This window comes from Drosophila pseudoobscura, chromosome 2 (assembly GCF_009870125.1).
Source record: "Drosophila pseudoobscura strain MV-25-SWS-2005 chromosome 2, UCI_Dpse_MV25, whole genome shotgun sequence".
Classification (NCBI taxonomy): Eukaryota; Metazoa; Arthropoda; class Insecta; order Diptera; family Drosophilidae; genus Drosophila; species Drosophila pseudoobscura.
The window spans coordinates 27,312,513-27,328,733 of record NC_046679.1 but is presented as its reverse complement, the minus strand read 5'-3'; the positions used below and the strand labels follow the sequence as shown (position 1 = coordinate 27,328,733).

The 16,221-nt window shown below is 42.8% G+C and overlaps 3 protein-coding genes across 11 annotated transcripts in view; 1 reads left to right on the top strand and 2 right to left on the bottom strand.

Annotated features, from left to right (window-relative positions):
- The window catches only part of rn (rotund), a 35,585-nt gene extending 26,156 nt beyond the window's left edge, over positions 1–9,429 (top strand). For 6 of the 8 annotated variants that reach the window (XM_033380617.1, XM_033380611.1, XM_033380610.1 and 3 more), the window contains 2 exons: positions 6,881–7,946; positions 8,023–9,180. In XM_033380617.1, coding sequence (XP_033236508.1) covers positions 6,881–7,946; positions 8,023–8,339 — 1,383 coding nt within the window. In that variant the 3' untranslated portion in view covers positions 8,340–9,180. Of the gene's footprint in view, positions 1–5,618; positions 5,819–5,850; positions 6,733–6,880; positions 7,947–8,022 lie in introns of those variants that run through there. The other 2 variants (XM_033380619.1, XM_033380621.1) reach the window with 2 other exon arrangements.
- LOC6897854 (modular serine protease-like) lies at positions 9,231–11,591 on the bottom strand. The gene is made up of 4 exons (XM_002137921.4): positions 11,451–11,591; positions 10,958–11,252; positions 9,864–10,898; positions 9,231–9,811 (listed from the first exon to the last, which is right to left on the bottom strand). The coding sequence occupies exons 1-4, from the start codon at positions 11,488–11,490 to the stop codon at positions 9,538–9,540; spliced, it is 1,644 nt and encodes a 547-aa protein (XP_002137957.4). The 5' UTR covers positions 11,491–11,591; the 3' UTR covers positions 9,231–9,537.
- Positions 11,592–12,139: 548 nt separating this feature from the next.
- Positions 12,140–16,093, bottom strand: Syt4 (Synaptotagmin 4). Of its 2 annotated transcripts, none has more exons than XM_015182717.2 (5): positions 15,939–16,093; positions 15,194–15,304; positions 13,686–14,899; positions 13,525–13,599; positions 12,140–13,448 (listed from the first exon to the last, which is right to left on the bottom strand). In XM_015182717.2, the coding sequence occupies exons 2-5, from the start codon at positions 15,234–15,236 to the stop codon at positions 13,329–13,331; spliced, it is 1,452 nt and encodes a 483-aa protein (XP_015038203.2). In that variant the 5' UTR covers positions 15,237–15,304; positions 15,939–16,093; the 3' UTR covers positions 12,140–13,328. The 2 variants fall into 2 exon arrangements, with proteins under 2 accessions (XP_015038203.2, XP_002137956.3); XM_002137920.3 differs by lacking the exon at positions 15,939–16,093 and adding an exon at positions 15,420–15,736.
- Positions 16,094–16,221: the final 128 nt, after the last annotated feature.

Sequence of the window (16,221 nt, the reverse complement as noted above, 5' to 3'; positions counted from 1 at the left end):
TTAATTTGCCACCCAATGGTAACAAATGTTTTATCTCGAAAATAATTCTGTTAATTGTTGAGCAGCTCTTAAAAAAAATTAAACAAAAAATTGCCAAAAACCAAAACACAATTTGCAAAGTCAAAAAATATTCGCTCTCTCTCTCTCTCTCCATCTGGTTTCTCTTCTCTCTCTCAATAAAAAAAAAGCAAACGCTCGCATCAAAGTCGAACAAAACAAAATGCAAAAAACGAGTGGGTGGAGTGGGAGGTGGGCAGACAGGATATTTGGGGCGGCAAAGGCTAACAGCGAAAAAATTTTCGCTCTGCATTGGTATGAGTGTACTGGCATGTCGGTGTCTCTCTCTATCTTTCTCTTTCTCTCTCCATCTCTCTCTCTCTCCCCCCTCCCTTTCTCTTGCTGTGTGTGTGTGTGTGTGCGTGGGTTTGTCGCCGGCGCAAAAATTCCCCTTTTTATTTTTTTACACAATTTTTTTCCGCGTTTTTTAGAGCCCCCTTCAACCCCCATTCCCCTCTTTTTGGGTTTGGGTCAATGTTGGCGCTCTGCTGATGTTGCTGCTTTGGCAGGTGGCTGCGCTGCCGGCTTCGCAGCATTTGAATAGCGCCAGCATTGGCGCTGGCTTCGACGCCGGCGCCTGCCGCCGCCGCCTATGCAACCAAAACTTTTTTTTTGCCTCTGTGTGCGTGTGGCGTACTTTTTTCGGTTTTTTTTTTTGCTTTTCGCTTAGTTTGTTGTTGTTGCCGCTGCTGCTGCTGCTGCTGCGGCCGCCGCTTTTTTTTACCGCTTGATTGTGTTTGTGTGAGTGGGGTTTTTCCCAATGATGCTGCCTGATCCCCCTTCTGATGTAGCTGCTGCCTCTCTGGCTCTTGTTGTTGTCTGTGTCGGCCGGCGGCGGCCTTTAGTAAGAGAGGCCGCCACACCACCCACCCACACATACACATACACATAAACACATACTCGTACACGTACACAGACTCTGCTGCCGCTGCTGCTGCGTTTTGAAATGCTGCGTTGGTGTTAGTGCGCGTTTTGTCTGTCTGCCTTCTGCGGCCTGTCGATGCTTTGGCCAGCAGCTCTCTGCCGCCTCGCTTTGCATCTCTCTATCTGTATCTGCGTGTGTGTGTGTGTGTGAGAGTTCTGGTGCTGGCGCCCCCCAAAAATATATTGTTTCAGATTTTTTCATCATCGCTTTAGTTGAGTTTTTACATTGGTGACGGATCGTGCTCTCGGCTCCGGCACGCGCTGCCTGCTCCAAAACCGCTCGGCCGCTCGCTAAAGCTCGTCCTAAAGACCCGTCCAAAGGCGCGCCAACAACATTTCCATTCAGTCTGCCGTTAGTTTTTTCTGTGTGCGCAACATGTTCCTTGAGACCGAGACACCGACAACACCGACACCGAGACCGTCAATGATAACAGTAACCACTACACAAACGTCTTCGGACTGCGGCCCGGCCTCGTACTCCTTTACCGCCTTCTCACGGCAGCGTTAAGAAAAAGTAGCAGCAAAAGAAAAAGTGGTGGCAGCAACAGCAGCAGCAAGGCGCAAAGAAAGAAAGCAACACAACAACAACAGCAGCAGCAGCAGCAGCAAGAGAAAGACGATTTTTTTCTTGACTTGGGTTTCGGTTTCCGTTTCCGGTGGAACGTGTGCGCGCTTTTAGACATTTTCCGGCTTCGCCTCCTGCTCTCTCACACCGCTCTCTCGCGCGCGCTCTTTCCATTCGATTTCCTTGCAGTGTGTGTTTATTTATTGTTTGGCCAAGAAAAAATATCAAACGCTATATGTGTGTGTATGTCTGTGTGTAGCTTTCTCCTTGCCATCTCTGTATGTGTGTGTGTGTTAAGGATACGCGAGTTTTTCTAACGCAATGCGTCCTTGTCTTGGTCGTTGGCATCATCGTCGTCGTCGTCACGTGCAGACACTAAGAAGAAAGTCAAGCAGCCAGCAGCTGGCTTTGTTTTGCTTTCCACACTCCCTATGTGTGTGTGTGTGAGGCAGCTGGCGGGCTTTTCATATAAATAATAAATGTACTTCGCCGGTCTCCCCCTCTGTGCCGCCCTGTGTGTCTGTGCGTCTGTGTTTGTACAGCATATCAGCTGTTTCTTGTGTTCAATATCAAGGTCAGGATAAATCTCAAACAGCCAGTGCCACCACCTGTACGCGAAACAGCATAATTTCTTACACATAAATTTAAAAGAAATTTAAAATTGTACACTTTAAAGACGTTCCATCGAACTGCCACTGAGGTCATACATTTTAGTAGGCTTTGGGTATTAAAAAATGCAAAATAATTTAACTTCCATTGTCCGGAACTTCTTTAGAGATTAATTTATACATTTATTTGACTATTTTTTATACTTTTTACTTGACTTCTAGAACCGTTTACAAGTCGAACATTTCTTATGAATTTCATAAGTTTAATTTGGAAAAAATCAATCATTTAACTTGTATTTGTTTAGATTTAATTGAATTAATAGATGTACCTTTTATCACATTCTTTTTTCTGATTTATTTCCTTGACTTTTTCTTAACAATTGACTACTTTTTGATTTCGTTTAATCTATTTCCTTAAGTATTCTGAAACCATTATTATTGATATTACCTTTTATTCCCTACAAGTTCTTTGATCTCCAAAGCTCGCTGACTTGTCACCCCGTTTCCCAACTTAAATTCATTTTGAACATCAAACCCTTGTGCTTAACCCAAACTCTTGTGAGTATAATCCCATAAGCTCGTTGACCAAATATTGTTCTAGTTGACTTGACTAACTCGAGACCCGAGTTATCTGCTCTCCTGGCGGATCCAATCAACTCGAAACTAATTGGGCAGCAGAAAACACCTGATTCCGGAGCTGGTCCAGCCTGATTTTCGGGCAACCGATTCGATATTTGATATGCTGAGAAGATCTTTTTCGGGCCCACACCGCAAGAGCAGAGCAGTAAGATTGGCATAAACGGCTGCTCCCAGGGAATGAGCCGTTAGTGAAACCCTTTTGACCAGCTGTTGGCTGTTCGCTGTTCGGTGTTCGCTGTTCCCTGTTCTGGCCATGAATTCGATGCTCTGGCCTCGTTTGAGCGATCAGTTTATCAAAGACTAGCGCGCGGTGCACATCGTTTACGCGGGTAATCGGGGCAGAGACGGACGTACGCTTCTAATAGGCTGCAAAACATAATTTTTAATTAAGAGACAACACGGAATATTAATTGCATATTTTAAGTGATGTGAAATTAATTAATGATTAGTGCAAACAGGCAGACAAAACAAACTCCAATCGCGAATGTGAAATTAAATATCATTAAAATGCATAAGAAACCAGCGATGTAAAAAAGGATACTGGACGCAAAAATACAAAAAAATAAAAATTATATCGCATAACATCAAGCCAATGCATTTTTCATCTACTGTGTGCAAAAAGTGGCAGAAAAAGTGTAAAAATGCGGAAATATTTTTAGTGATGCCGGTGCACATAAGTTGATACAAAAACCTAAAGAGTAGTGTGAAAAATGCATTAATCAGAATTAAACAAAAACCAGAAAAACGCAACAACAAAAACAATTATGAATAATAAAAGAGCGCGCAAATTTTTTACACATTTTTCAATTAATAACATCCCACGCAATGCGCGAGGAAAGAGATGGGAATGTGCACGGGGACGGGGACGAAGAACCCCAGTGAAAATATTGCCAAACCACTAAATGTTAATTAGTTAAAAGCCCCAAACTACGCATTAACACAGCCCTGATGACCCCAAAGAGCCCAAACTTCAACCCCAAAGGAACTCAAACCCGAAGCGAAACACCAAAACTCAAACCCCCAATGCAAATGCAAACACAGACAGAGAGCATCATAATTTCCCCAGTTTTATACAATTTTTCCGTTTTTATTTTTGTGATTTTTATGCAGTTTTTCCTTTTTTTGTTTACGGGTTTTAGGCCTGGGTTACATTATGTATATGCAATCCGCTTATATACTTTCCCACACACTGAATGTTTGCTCAGCCTGCTATATAAATTAAATGGCCGTGTCGTAAAAAAGTCAATATTTAGCTAACCAATAAACGAGGAAAGAAATCGCTGTCCAGCGATTGGGTCCAGACAAAGTGTGGGAATAGATTTATATAGGAAGTTCTTTGGATGGAAATTGAATGAAAAATTGATTACCTAATAGCCATCGATTAATGCTTTGAAAACCACTACGATCGAAACATATTACAATCACTATTTCGTTAGAAAGCACTTTAAAACTGTACTAATATAAAAAGGAACTCCATGCAATAAGCTATTAATTAATTGCAGGAATTTAACGAAAAGAATATTCATTAAAATTCTGTTCACATTTCACAGACTCGTATTTCACACAGCACAGCAATTCCTCCTCCACTTATGTATTACCATGTCAATTAAATCTCAGAGAACCTCTCAACTCTTGCATTTCAATTCCATAAATAATTTGTTAATCATGCATTAACACTTGTTATAATTAAAGCAAAGCGCAGAAATTGTGTCCGCCCCCAATCTGCATGTCAAATGCCAAAACTGTTGACAAATCTAGTTTGTTTTTTCTCCACCATTTTTCGAAATATGCTAAATCTAACCCACAAATCACCGTTCAAGGTCAATGTTGTGCATGGACACAAAAAATCCGTCTACAAATTCAATCTAAACGCTACACAAAAAGCAAACAAAAACATTCAAATAAAAACAAATAAAATACTCCACAAATAAATGAATAATTTGTCGCGCTTAGAACTAGAGAATCTCAAATTGGAGCATTACAAAATGGAACAACAAAAACGGGCCAACCATTGAGGACTTTCACCTGGAAAAGTCCACAGGATGTCTGCGGCATGTCTGCGCGCCGCCAACGTGTATACAAATATATAGAAAAAATCTAATCGAAGCCAGCAGAAAAAGATGAAAAAACGCATAGAAAATAGAAAAGCTGAAGAGCGGAAAACGCGTGCTAAAAAGTCAAATACAAGTCAAATTCGTGTGGAAAAAATACTTCCGTCGCGCCAAAAGCGTTGCGGCAAAAAAAAATATGTGAACAGGCATAGCAATTGAAAATGCGAAATAAAAAGTGAACTCGGTGGAAAAAATAGCGGAATAGCGTTAGATTTAGGAAAACAAAAGCAAAGACAAAAAGTCCTTTCCGGCTTCGCGGTGCAGCCAGCCGAGACCAAAGCGTTTTTGTGGTCTCGTCTCACAGGTTTCCCAGCCCTCTTCTTTTTTCTTCTTTCTGTTATTTTTCCCTTTATTTAATATTGGCTTTGGCAGTTGTGGCAGAATGTCAACAGAGAGTTAAAAGATATTCAACATTTTCACGCTTCGCTTTCTTGTAAAGACTGTAGCTTTTAAATTGTTTGGGTTTTAGGGAAGATTAGCGATAAATTCTGGTAGAAAAATATGAGATTTGAAAGAATATTAATGGATATAAATATAGGTGATTTTTAATCGCCATCAATATATTTTTCTTAGTACCTACTTAAGTACATAAAAGCTTTGAGCAGTGTAAATGAGTTTTAAATTAATCATGAAGACACAAATAGATAAAAATAAAACTAAAGCGACCATACAAAATATGTTATCGAAAACAGATCAAAGTTAGGTATTATTTCAGTCATAACAAGTTTTTAGGAATCTTTTTAAAATTATCAAACTTTTTTTGTGTCGAAATTCGTTTTTTTTTTCATTACTTTTTCAATACTTGAACTCAACAGAACTAAAAAAAAACTGTGTGTTTTTCTACTTTAAATCAAAAAAGTTGTAAAAAATCTCAAAATAAAAGCAAAATATCGTCGATATCACGTATACGCCAAGTAAGCCAACTGATTGTAGTGAATTAATTTTTCAGATATCATAAGTGCTTAGACAATTAATAAAAGAATACACCAGATTCAACAAAAAAAGTGATAAAATAAAAAGTGTAATGGAAGGACGTCTAATAGAATATCGACCCATTGGAGGGGGCCTCGATTACCATCACAATTCTCCCCTCATTGGGGAGATACCACCCGCTGGCGGAGATTACTCCCATGCAGTTCATAGATCCATAGATCATTTGCGAAACAGTTTAAACGAACGAGTGGCCTTGGGTCCGCTTAGTGTATTCTCGAATACGGCCGATTTAAGGAGCTCCGTTCTCAGCTATAGTCAACAGCCACACCAGCCACACCAGCCACACCAGCCTCACCATCAACCGCCGCCGCAGCAACAGCAGCAGCAGCACCAGCAACAACACCAGCAGCAACAGCATCAGTACCACCTGAGTGGCGGTGGAGTGGAGCCACTGGTGCAACAGCCGAAGCCGAGCATAACCACTCTAGAGAGCAGTGGTGTGCCCTCCTCCGCGATATCGGGCTCCAACAGCCAGAAGCACGTGAACGATGCTGTCGTGAGCAGCAGCAGCGGCGGTGGCGGCGGCGGCAGCTCCACGGCCACCGGGAATACTCCCACGGGATCCACTCGTGGTCGCAAGTCACGCATCTATCCCAATCCCAATCAACACATCATCGTGACGAGCAATAGTGTGGACAATGGCGGCATCCGGATGCAGAATGCAACTATCAATGAGAGGAATGGCCAGAATACAGGTGGAGTGGCAGTGCCAGGAGTAGCACCTGTTATAGCCGTTGGCGGTGTTGTACCCACAGCGGCGGCTCCTGGTAATGGCATCTCCTCCTCCACCAGTTCGCCTCATCATATGACACAGTTGGATGTGAAGGATACGAAGGTGAAGGGAGGGAAATATAAACTTTTATTTGCAGATTTTCTAGAATTAAGAATCGAAACTCTCCTTCAAACAGCAACAATATTCCCTGCCCATCTTTGATTTCCCCATAACTTACCTTTATTCTGATCTGCTCCATGCTTTTTTCCAGATCTTTAGCTCCAAGGCGGACCTGCAGCTGCACACCCAGATTCATATGAGGGAGGCCAAGCCGTACAAGTGCACCCAGTGCTCAAAGGCCTTTGCCAACTCGTCGTATCTGTCGCAGCATACGCGAATCCATTTGGGCATCAAGCCGTACCGCTGCGAGATCTGTCAGCGAAAATTCACCCAATTGTCGCACCTGCAGCAGCACATACGGACCCACACGGGCGACAAGCCGTACAAGTGCCGCCATCCCGGCTGCCAGAAGGCCTTCTCCCAGCTCTCTAATCTGCAGTCGCACTCGCGCTGCCACCAGACGGACAAGCCGTTCAAGTGCAACTCCTGCTACAAATGCTTCTCGGATGAGCCCTCGCTGCTGGAGCACATACCCAAGCATAAGGAGTCCAAGCATCTGAAGACACACATTTGCCAGTACTGCGGCAAGTCGTACACGCAGGAGACCTACCTGACGAAGCACATGCAGAAGCATGCAGAGCGCACGGACAAGCGGCCACCGATTGCGCCGGGAAGTGCAGCAGCCATTGCTGCCGCTGCTGCAGCCGCCGCTTCGGGCAGTTCAGGAGGGGGGCCCACGGGACCTCCAACGGCCAGCAATCCTGCCCAGCACCAACGCAACAATCTGGGACTGCCACCGGTTTCGATAGCCCCCAGCGAGAGTAGCTACTGGCCAAAGGTGAGCCCTGATTCGGCTGCCGCTGCCAATGCCATGGAAGTGATGCACCAGCAACAGCAGCAGCAGCAGCAACAACAGCAACAACAGCAGCAGCAACAACAGCAGCAGCAGCAACAACAGCAACAGCAGCAGCAACATCAGACGCATCACCATCATCCGCAACACGGAGTTCCACCGCAGCAACATGTCCCGCCACAACAGCAGCAACAGCAACAGCCCCCGCATCATCACCATCCGCAGCAGCAGCAGCCGCCACCGCAGCACAGCATGGAGGGGCACTATGTCCAGCCGACGGCGCCAAACAGTGCCCAAAGCAATGGCCATGGACCAGAGTTGCAGCCACATCATCGCATGCCCGATCCGGTGAGGGAGGATATAGGTAAGACCAACCAACCATTAATAGATAATTCTTGAAAGCATCCCATCATAAGTTGCTCTCTTTTCCTGCAAAACAGTCTCCACACCCAGTGCTGTGGGTCCATATGATGCCGCATCCCTGACGAAAACCACCAGCAATTCGGCCTTTACGCCAATCAACTCAATGCCGCCGCACTTGAACTCGCTGAGCCACCATCCGATGGCCCAGCGACCCTATCTCTACGATGCCATCAGTTTCCCCAATAAGAATGTCAACCAGAACAATGCGAATGCCTTCCCCAACCAGCTGATCTCGCTGCATCAGATCCGCAACTATGCGCACCAGCCGGCGGGTCTGATGGCTGGGGAGCATCTGCTGGGCGTGAGTGTCGGTCCGGGGAAGGAGAAAGGGTAGCTAGGGTCCTACTTTTAAGTTTGGTAATTATCCACATTACTACTCAAATTAATTGTATCATTTGACGAGGCGTGCATTCCTGTACAGTATTGATTTGTAGTTAGTCTTAGCGCCTAAGCGAAATTTAGATCTTATATTTGGTTTAAGTTATTTGTGAATGGCCAGCGATACGTATTCTTACTTGAATAACACCGTCCATACCTAAGTTTATACTCCTGACTCTAAACATACGGATTCTGAATCTTTTCAACCATCCAAAAGCTTAGTTCTCTTTTCCACAGACCTCGTCGATTGCAGACCATGTAAATATAGAATTGAATGGAAAATGTATTTATATTTGAATGCACAAACGGATCTCGCAGTCTTGAATCAAATAGCAACTGCAAACTAAAACCGATATATATGTACATATATATAGAACCTAAAGGATACTTATTCCAAAACGTAATTTACATTCATACATATACTATATATTTGTTTAGGTGTATTTCCGTATTGAATACAGAAAGATTTCTGAAAGAAACTTTTCCGACATAAGTATATAAGAGCACACACAAATTTCACGAAAATCAAATGTGTTTACAACTATAGATGGAACTATGCGATAGATACAAGAAAACTATTTTGAAAGAACTAATACATTTTCTAATTATATGTTGGCAATTGCAAAAAAGAAAATAGAGATGTTGTAATACTTTTTGGAAAGACTGAAGTGATCAAAATTAAAGAAAAAACCAAACAAACCACAAACCAGACGTACATTGTAGATGCGAGAGAAAAAAACGTTTTTACAGCAGTTACTAAGCAAACTGAATGTGTCCTATAAAAAAATCATACTAAATGGCAGACAAAAAACTAAAAAACTAAATCTAAAATACGAGTATAGCAACATCAAATGTAATGTATTATTTAATAAAGTAATTGTAATTGTAATTTAAATTTAAATTTATCAAGAAATAACCTACTAATAGATAGTGTTTAACTCCAGAATGCAATCTCAATGTAATGAATGGATCCAGGCAGCAAAGTGAATAGCGAATCGAAATCGGAACACATTTAAATAGAAACATTAAACAATTGCCTATAAATACATACAATATACGAGTATAATTGTCAATAGTAGGTGTGTGTTTCCTTCAGTTGTACATGTACATTGATTTCTGAGTAACCACGAAAACGCAACCCATAATAAAGTGAATTAAATGTTTCCCCTCTCTTGGCACTCGGCTATATAATTTCGTATGGGTTCAATGAAGTCACTTATGTTATACTTGTCCGTTTTGTTGCCCAAAATTTGAGTAAGTTTGTATCGATTGGACTCATCGACGCTGACGATCGCCTCACCCATCATCGTCCCATTAGTCTCCACCAATTTGCTGGGCGTTTCACTGGACAGGCAAATGGGACGCACTCGCACACTAAATTCCAGCGGTTGCAACAACTGCACCAAGGCCAAGGAATGATTAGTTTCCCTGAAAGATGAGAATGTTAGAAATCGCTAAGGTATGGATATTTCTCTCCTACGTGACGTTGTGTATAAAGGATACGTTGTGGAGCTTGTAGCCATGTTCGTCGTTTGTCCAGAAGGTGCTCGAATAGGCCTGGCCCTCGGCCACCGTATAGAGCACTGGCTCTGTGGCTAAAGCAAACTTGATCGTTTTATGTTGGAAGCATTCCGCCGATGTAATCAGTACATAGTGTGACAAAATGGTGGCCAGGCATCGAAACTCAAACAGAGGCTCAACGCCGCGCTGAAAAATGCTAACCATCCATGGGGGGGCCTGCTCCTTGGCCTTGTCCTTCAATTTCCACACACCACAGGTGGGTTCGCATTTGGGCAACTCCTCCTCCACGACCCAACTGCCATTTCCATGACACACTTGTACACCGGACTTTTCATTCGCCTCATATCCAGAGCTGCAGGAAACTACCATTCGGGTCCCCATCGGCAGCACGGCCTGATCACAGTCAATCAGGCGTCCTTGGCGAGTGCACTGCCCCTCGTGCAGGATATTGCCGGTTTGCTGGCAGTGGGGCACGCATTTGGCCAGCTCGTGTTGCCACTTTTCGCCAATGCAAATGTTCTTCTGCTCCCCGATCAGGACATGGCCGTAGGAACAGCTGAGAGTCACTACGGTCTGGTCGCGAACCGTCGAATTGCTCTGATAGGTGGTGCTGCCCACGTAGTTCTTCGCAATCAGGGATCCCGATTGATCCTCTAGCCTGCAGTGCCTCACCTCCCACGTAAGCGTAAGACCCTGCTGCGTATCTCCTGCTACTTCTGGCCCTCCTGTTGCTTCTGGCCCTACTGGAGGCTCTTGCCCCATTATTTTGACACATATTCCTGGCAGCTCATCAGAGGCATCAAAGCAATCTGGTATGTGGTTGCACAAGGCAGCAGCACTGATGCAGCCGCCATAGAGGCATCTGAATGATGGATGCGGACAGTCGATTTTTGAACACAGAGTGCTATTCTCATCAAGACCATCCTGGCAATCGATTTGGCCATCACACACCTGACTCCAGTTTACGCACTTCTCCTGGCAACTGAGTTGGCCCCTGAAGTTAATTGGATTCAGACATTATACATCCCCAAATTATCCCTCCTACCGACTCACTCGCAGTCTTCTCTCCTATCTATCTCATCGTAAAGTGCATTCAAGTATTCATCGTTCTGGCATTCCAATGGATTTTCATCACTGGAATCCCAGCAATCAGTGATTTGATCACATTTTCTCGCTATATCCAAACAGCCGCCGTAGGTACAGCGAAATAATTTTTCATCATCGCAGGTGTTATTAAAACACAACTCGAACATTTCGTCGCTTTTATCCACGCAGTCAATAATTCCATTGCATATCTGAATCTCCTGAATGAGTTCATTGGTTTTGGTGAGGCATTGAAATGCGAATCCTTGCGAAATCATTAAAGAAAAAATGGACGTTAAAAAATTGCAATCATTGAAAATTCTCTATCAGCAACTCTATTTAAAGAACAGCAGCACATAAATGTATGTGTATTCCAGCTGCCATTAACCGCATAATGATAACCTTTGCTATTCAAGAACACAATTCAAGATATTCGCAAGCACTATTCCATATTCCACCCTACCTATGAGACATAAAAATGACAAAACGGTAATCACTTTCATAGCAGATATCGTAGCTTTATCTAAAATATATAGAATATATTGAAAATGAACAACAGAACAGCAGTATTATTGGTCCGATCACGACGAGAGCTAAAAACGAACTGATAAGATGAGATGAATACGCGACTTAGGATGGAATTTGTATGCTATCAGTAGAGAATTACAATATATATAGAAAATTGCTTCCTTATTGCAAGACGCTTCTCAATTGTATTTTGTATATGTTTTTTATTTACTGAAATTAACCATTTGATGTTTGTTTGCTTACAATTACTATTTCATTATAATATAGAATTATACACATCTCATATATACGAGTAAGTTGGGGGTTCCATGACATACATATGAATCGATTACTGCCACCATTAATTATTATTGTTTTCCCTTTTAGACGAATTGAAGTTTTGAGTGGACACAAATTTAAGTTATATTTTCTATGGTTGTATATCTTTATGCGGTATGTAAGTATGTAGATACATCTATGTATAATTGGGAGTTCATGCTCGAGCATTCATCTTACAAAATATACGGTAAAAGCGCAGGCTGATGTCTGTATAGATCTATCATAGTATAAGTTGTTCATAATTTGCATTCAGTACGCTGGATAATGTGTGTGGTGTGTCGCATTTTCTTCAAGCTATGCTTTGTCTTTGTGTGGGATGGGATCTTTATAAGTAATGCCAAGAGATACACATTCGAGTGATTATTGCATTCGGTTTTTGAGCTATTCGTGGGTTTTATGTATACTCTAGAATACATATGCTATAAGTATTTTTGCTTTCTACATGTCCTATGTTTTTCTTAAATTATTGTATCGTATTGTGTTTTTATTTGGTTTCTCTTCGTGAATTTCCGTCGCTTTTTTTGTTTTTTCGTTTGTGGGTGTGTGGATTTTTGTATCTTTTTGGTGCTAAGCATTCAGCTGCGTGTCCGTCTCTAGATTCAATTAGGTTTCATCATCTATTTTAATCTTTAATGTTTTCATTTTTTAAGAATACGTACGTATAAAGTGTTAAGCAGTAAGCAATTTTTTTTTGGATCGATCTACCATCTGGAGACACTTTGAGAGCTTTCTGTCGGTGCTGTTTCGGATCATTATTTCTTTACAATTGAACAGAAAGCCGCAAAAAAACAAATAGTGAGAAAAAAACAGTGTACTCAAAGAATTATGCTTAAGAGTTAGGGGTATTATATCATAAATATATTATACATGTTAATATGCCTGGGGATTAATATTTTGTATCATGAAAATCCAATTTATTTTCTCGATGCAAATGTCTTCATGGTGGGCACATTTAATGGTTATTCTTCAATCGATTGATATGGAAAACAATAGCAAACAATCCAGATTTTTAAAGCGGAGAATTCAGGTTCTATACAGCAACATAATCGGTGTCCATTACACATACACATATACGTAGGTTGACCTGTTTCCTTTATATATATTACGATTAAGATGTCGTGGAATTATCTTACACTTACATGCATTTTTATGTCCTAAACATTTTCTAATACATTTAATTTACTTGGGGGTTTTGGGTTTTGGTTAATATTATAATTATAATTCTGCTCCACATCTCTTTTTGGGTGTATGCCTCGCATACAAACTTAAGCGATTTTAAGGGAACAAAATTTTTAACAAATTATAAAAATAAAAAAATATATAAAATTATATGCTATATAGAAAACGAATCATAAATGAATAGCAAGCGAGCTCATACTCATGAATCGTATGACTCTCGGGTCCGTTTTCCTGCTTGGCTTCTCTTCTCCAAAAATGGCGCCAGCGCCGGGGCTGCACTCGTTCCAGGCGGTGGTTGTAGTTGCACGCATCTCAATTACTCGTTTAATTTGTGCCACTCGGCAATCTGGCGGCGTGGGGAGTTGCACACCTCGTTCCAGTGATTCAGGGCGGTGCTGCTGGATGTCGGTCCACCCAACTCCAGGCGACCAATGACCTAAGCCCCAACAAGAACCCAAGCAATTAGTTTGGCATTAGTCAGAGAACGAGTCCGACCTTAACCCTGAACTTACCTCATTCTTGGTCACGCGATCCCAGTCGAGTAACATCAGCTCCAGGGAGACGCCCTCCAGACTGGCGCCAGTGCCCTGGAATGTCAACAAAAATACATTTACATGTTTAGAGTAATGTAAAACTCCCCTCTCCCCATTTGTACGAGTGTTTCCTGACTCACCTCTGCAGCGGGAATATCAAATGCGAAACTCTCGTTGAATACTGGGCTCAGAGTGCGCTTCTTTACGTGCGTCTTCTTCTTGGCAATGCGCTGACCATTGTACAACAGATAGATCTTCACGTAGGGATCGGCCAGACCTGTGACATCCATACGGGGCAAATTCCGGGCCTTGAGCAACACCACAGTCAGGCGTCCGGCAGCCGGCTGCCAGCAGAGAGAGATTAAAAGCTCGCCTCGTCCCTGGGCACGTATCTTTAGGCTGCGCGGCTGGATCTCCTTGCTGATGGAGAGGGCCTCCTTGGAAATGTCACCGATCTCAATGGAGGACAATGGGCAGACCACTTCGCCAATCACATCGTCCCGCGAATACCGATCGAAGCTGAGTATGACAAAGTGCAGCGACATGTTCTGCAGATCGTTGATGTTCAGGCCGTAGAATGTAAAGTCCTCGTCGTACACTGGATTCCGGGTATTCCGCACCACGCGGGTCTTCACTTTGTGCTGCTTGTCGGGCAACAGTTGCAGCTTCACATAGGGATCGGTGGCCGCCTGCGTGCGTCCGTTCATGCCAGTGGGTATGTCGCCAGTGCCGCCCGATCCGCCTTTGCAGGGCAATCCGCGGCAGCGAATGATCGAAACCATCAAGGCATTCCTCTCGGCCAGATAGCGTAACTTGAAGTAGATCGTTCCCAGTTTTCCATACTGATCGGCTATCACGAGCTCCTTGCCGTTGGTCAGTGCATGGTCGTCCAAGGTGATTGTCACATTCCCATTGGCAATCGTCTCCACCGGCGAATGGTGATGATTGTGCAGCGACTGCTTCATCCCGTTTCCATCCACAACCGTCAGCTTGTTTCCCATCTGATGCTGCTGTGCCTGCTGCTGTTGTTGTTGTTGTTGTTCCTGCTGCATGGGTACCTCATCCTCTTCGGTGTATTTCATATTCGGTGGTGCTGTCGGTGAGGTCGACTGGTCCTGCATGGGCGACAGCAGACCCATCTGCTTGCCGTTCGTTGGCGATGGAGACTTCTTCAGATAATGCGGCGGCTGGCCGCTGGGCGATCGAACTGCGGTCGGCCGTCGGGTCGGTTGGAATGGGAATGAGGCATCATGATGGTTCTGCTTCTTGTTCCGAATGCGCATCTGTTTGGCACAGATGCAGGCCACCGACGACAGGACTGCAGCTGCCGTCAGTCCCAATATGGCGGGCAAAACTAAAAGGAAACAGAGCACAAGATGTTAGGGAATAAATCGAAAAAATTCAACACCACTGCATAAAAACTCCTACATGTCTAAGTACTAACAGAAAATCCCACCTCTATTTGTATGGCCTTCCATAAAAAAAAGGTTACATCAACCAGGTCTCTCCTTTCTCTTCCTTATTTTATTATTCATTAAGGAGAATTGAAAAAGTTTCAAAAAAAAACTTCTCGCAACTCTCAATGAAACTTCATAATGAGTAGATTTGGAAAGGGACCTCACAAATAAAGATGCAATATGTTACTTACTTGTGTCCATCATGCTGACATCTGGTATATATTCTTCAGCCATTTTTAATGGATTCGGATTCGGCTTCAGCCTCTCTTGGATTTTTCTTCCCTCTGGAAGTTGCTGCGTAGCTGTGTGGAATAACAATTAGTCACATTTTGTACGAGGAAAGTTGGTAAGAAAACTTTTTTTTGGTGTGACTGGCTTTAAGTGTTTTTTTTTGTGGCACGTGAAAAATTTTCGTACATCGATTTTGCGCACAAATGTATGCTCTTTTCATCGGCAGTAGGTAGGTAGCAGCTGCCAGGTTATGCTTGATGATGGTTGGGTTTTGTTGTTATTTGCATTACTTGAAGTTGCCAAAGAGAGAGAGAGAGAGAGATAGAGAGGGAGATGATACTCTTCCTGCCATACACACGCACGCTAAGTACATATATGGGTGCTCTCGTCTGGGTGCCTGGGTGCACGCATGAATCATCACAGCCCCCGCATATTCACTGGGGTTCACTTTTTCTTAATCTTTTTATATCTTTCGAGTTTAAATTAAATTATGTTCTTTTGGAAATCCACATAAAAAGTCGAATTCCATTCGTATTAATATTAATATCATGAAGCACACCAAGAGTTTTCTTATCTATTTGTTTTTTTTTTTTCAAAGCATACATGACTCTACTTTTCTTTGGTTTCATATCACTTTTTGGAAGTTCTCAACTCTCAAATACAAAGTATATTCTTAACTAGTATTATTACATATTACTATCTTACTTTTTTATCAAAACCTTTACAAATATTTTTCCACTTTCAATGCCCAGGCTTGGCGAAAACAACAATACTAGAACGTAGTTCCACTCAGAGGTACTTTATTTTACCTCTGTTCGGTCCGCTTGGAAATCGTTAAACCAGCGCAGGCGCTCTCCGCGGAAACAGTGCCTTTTTGTGTGGGCTGTGTGCTGTCTGAGAGCGGGGGTTGAAGAAACCTGTGACGTCTTATTGAAGCATGGGGGTGGTTGGCTGCCATTATCAAGAATTTTGCAGCACTGTCAAAGCT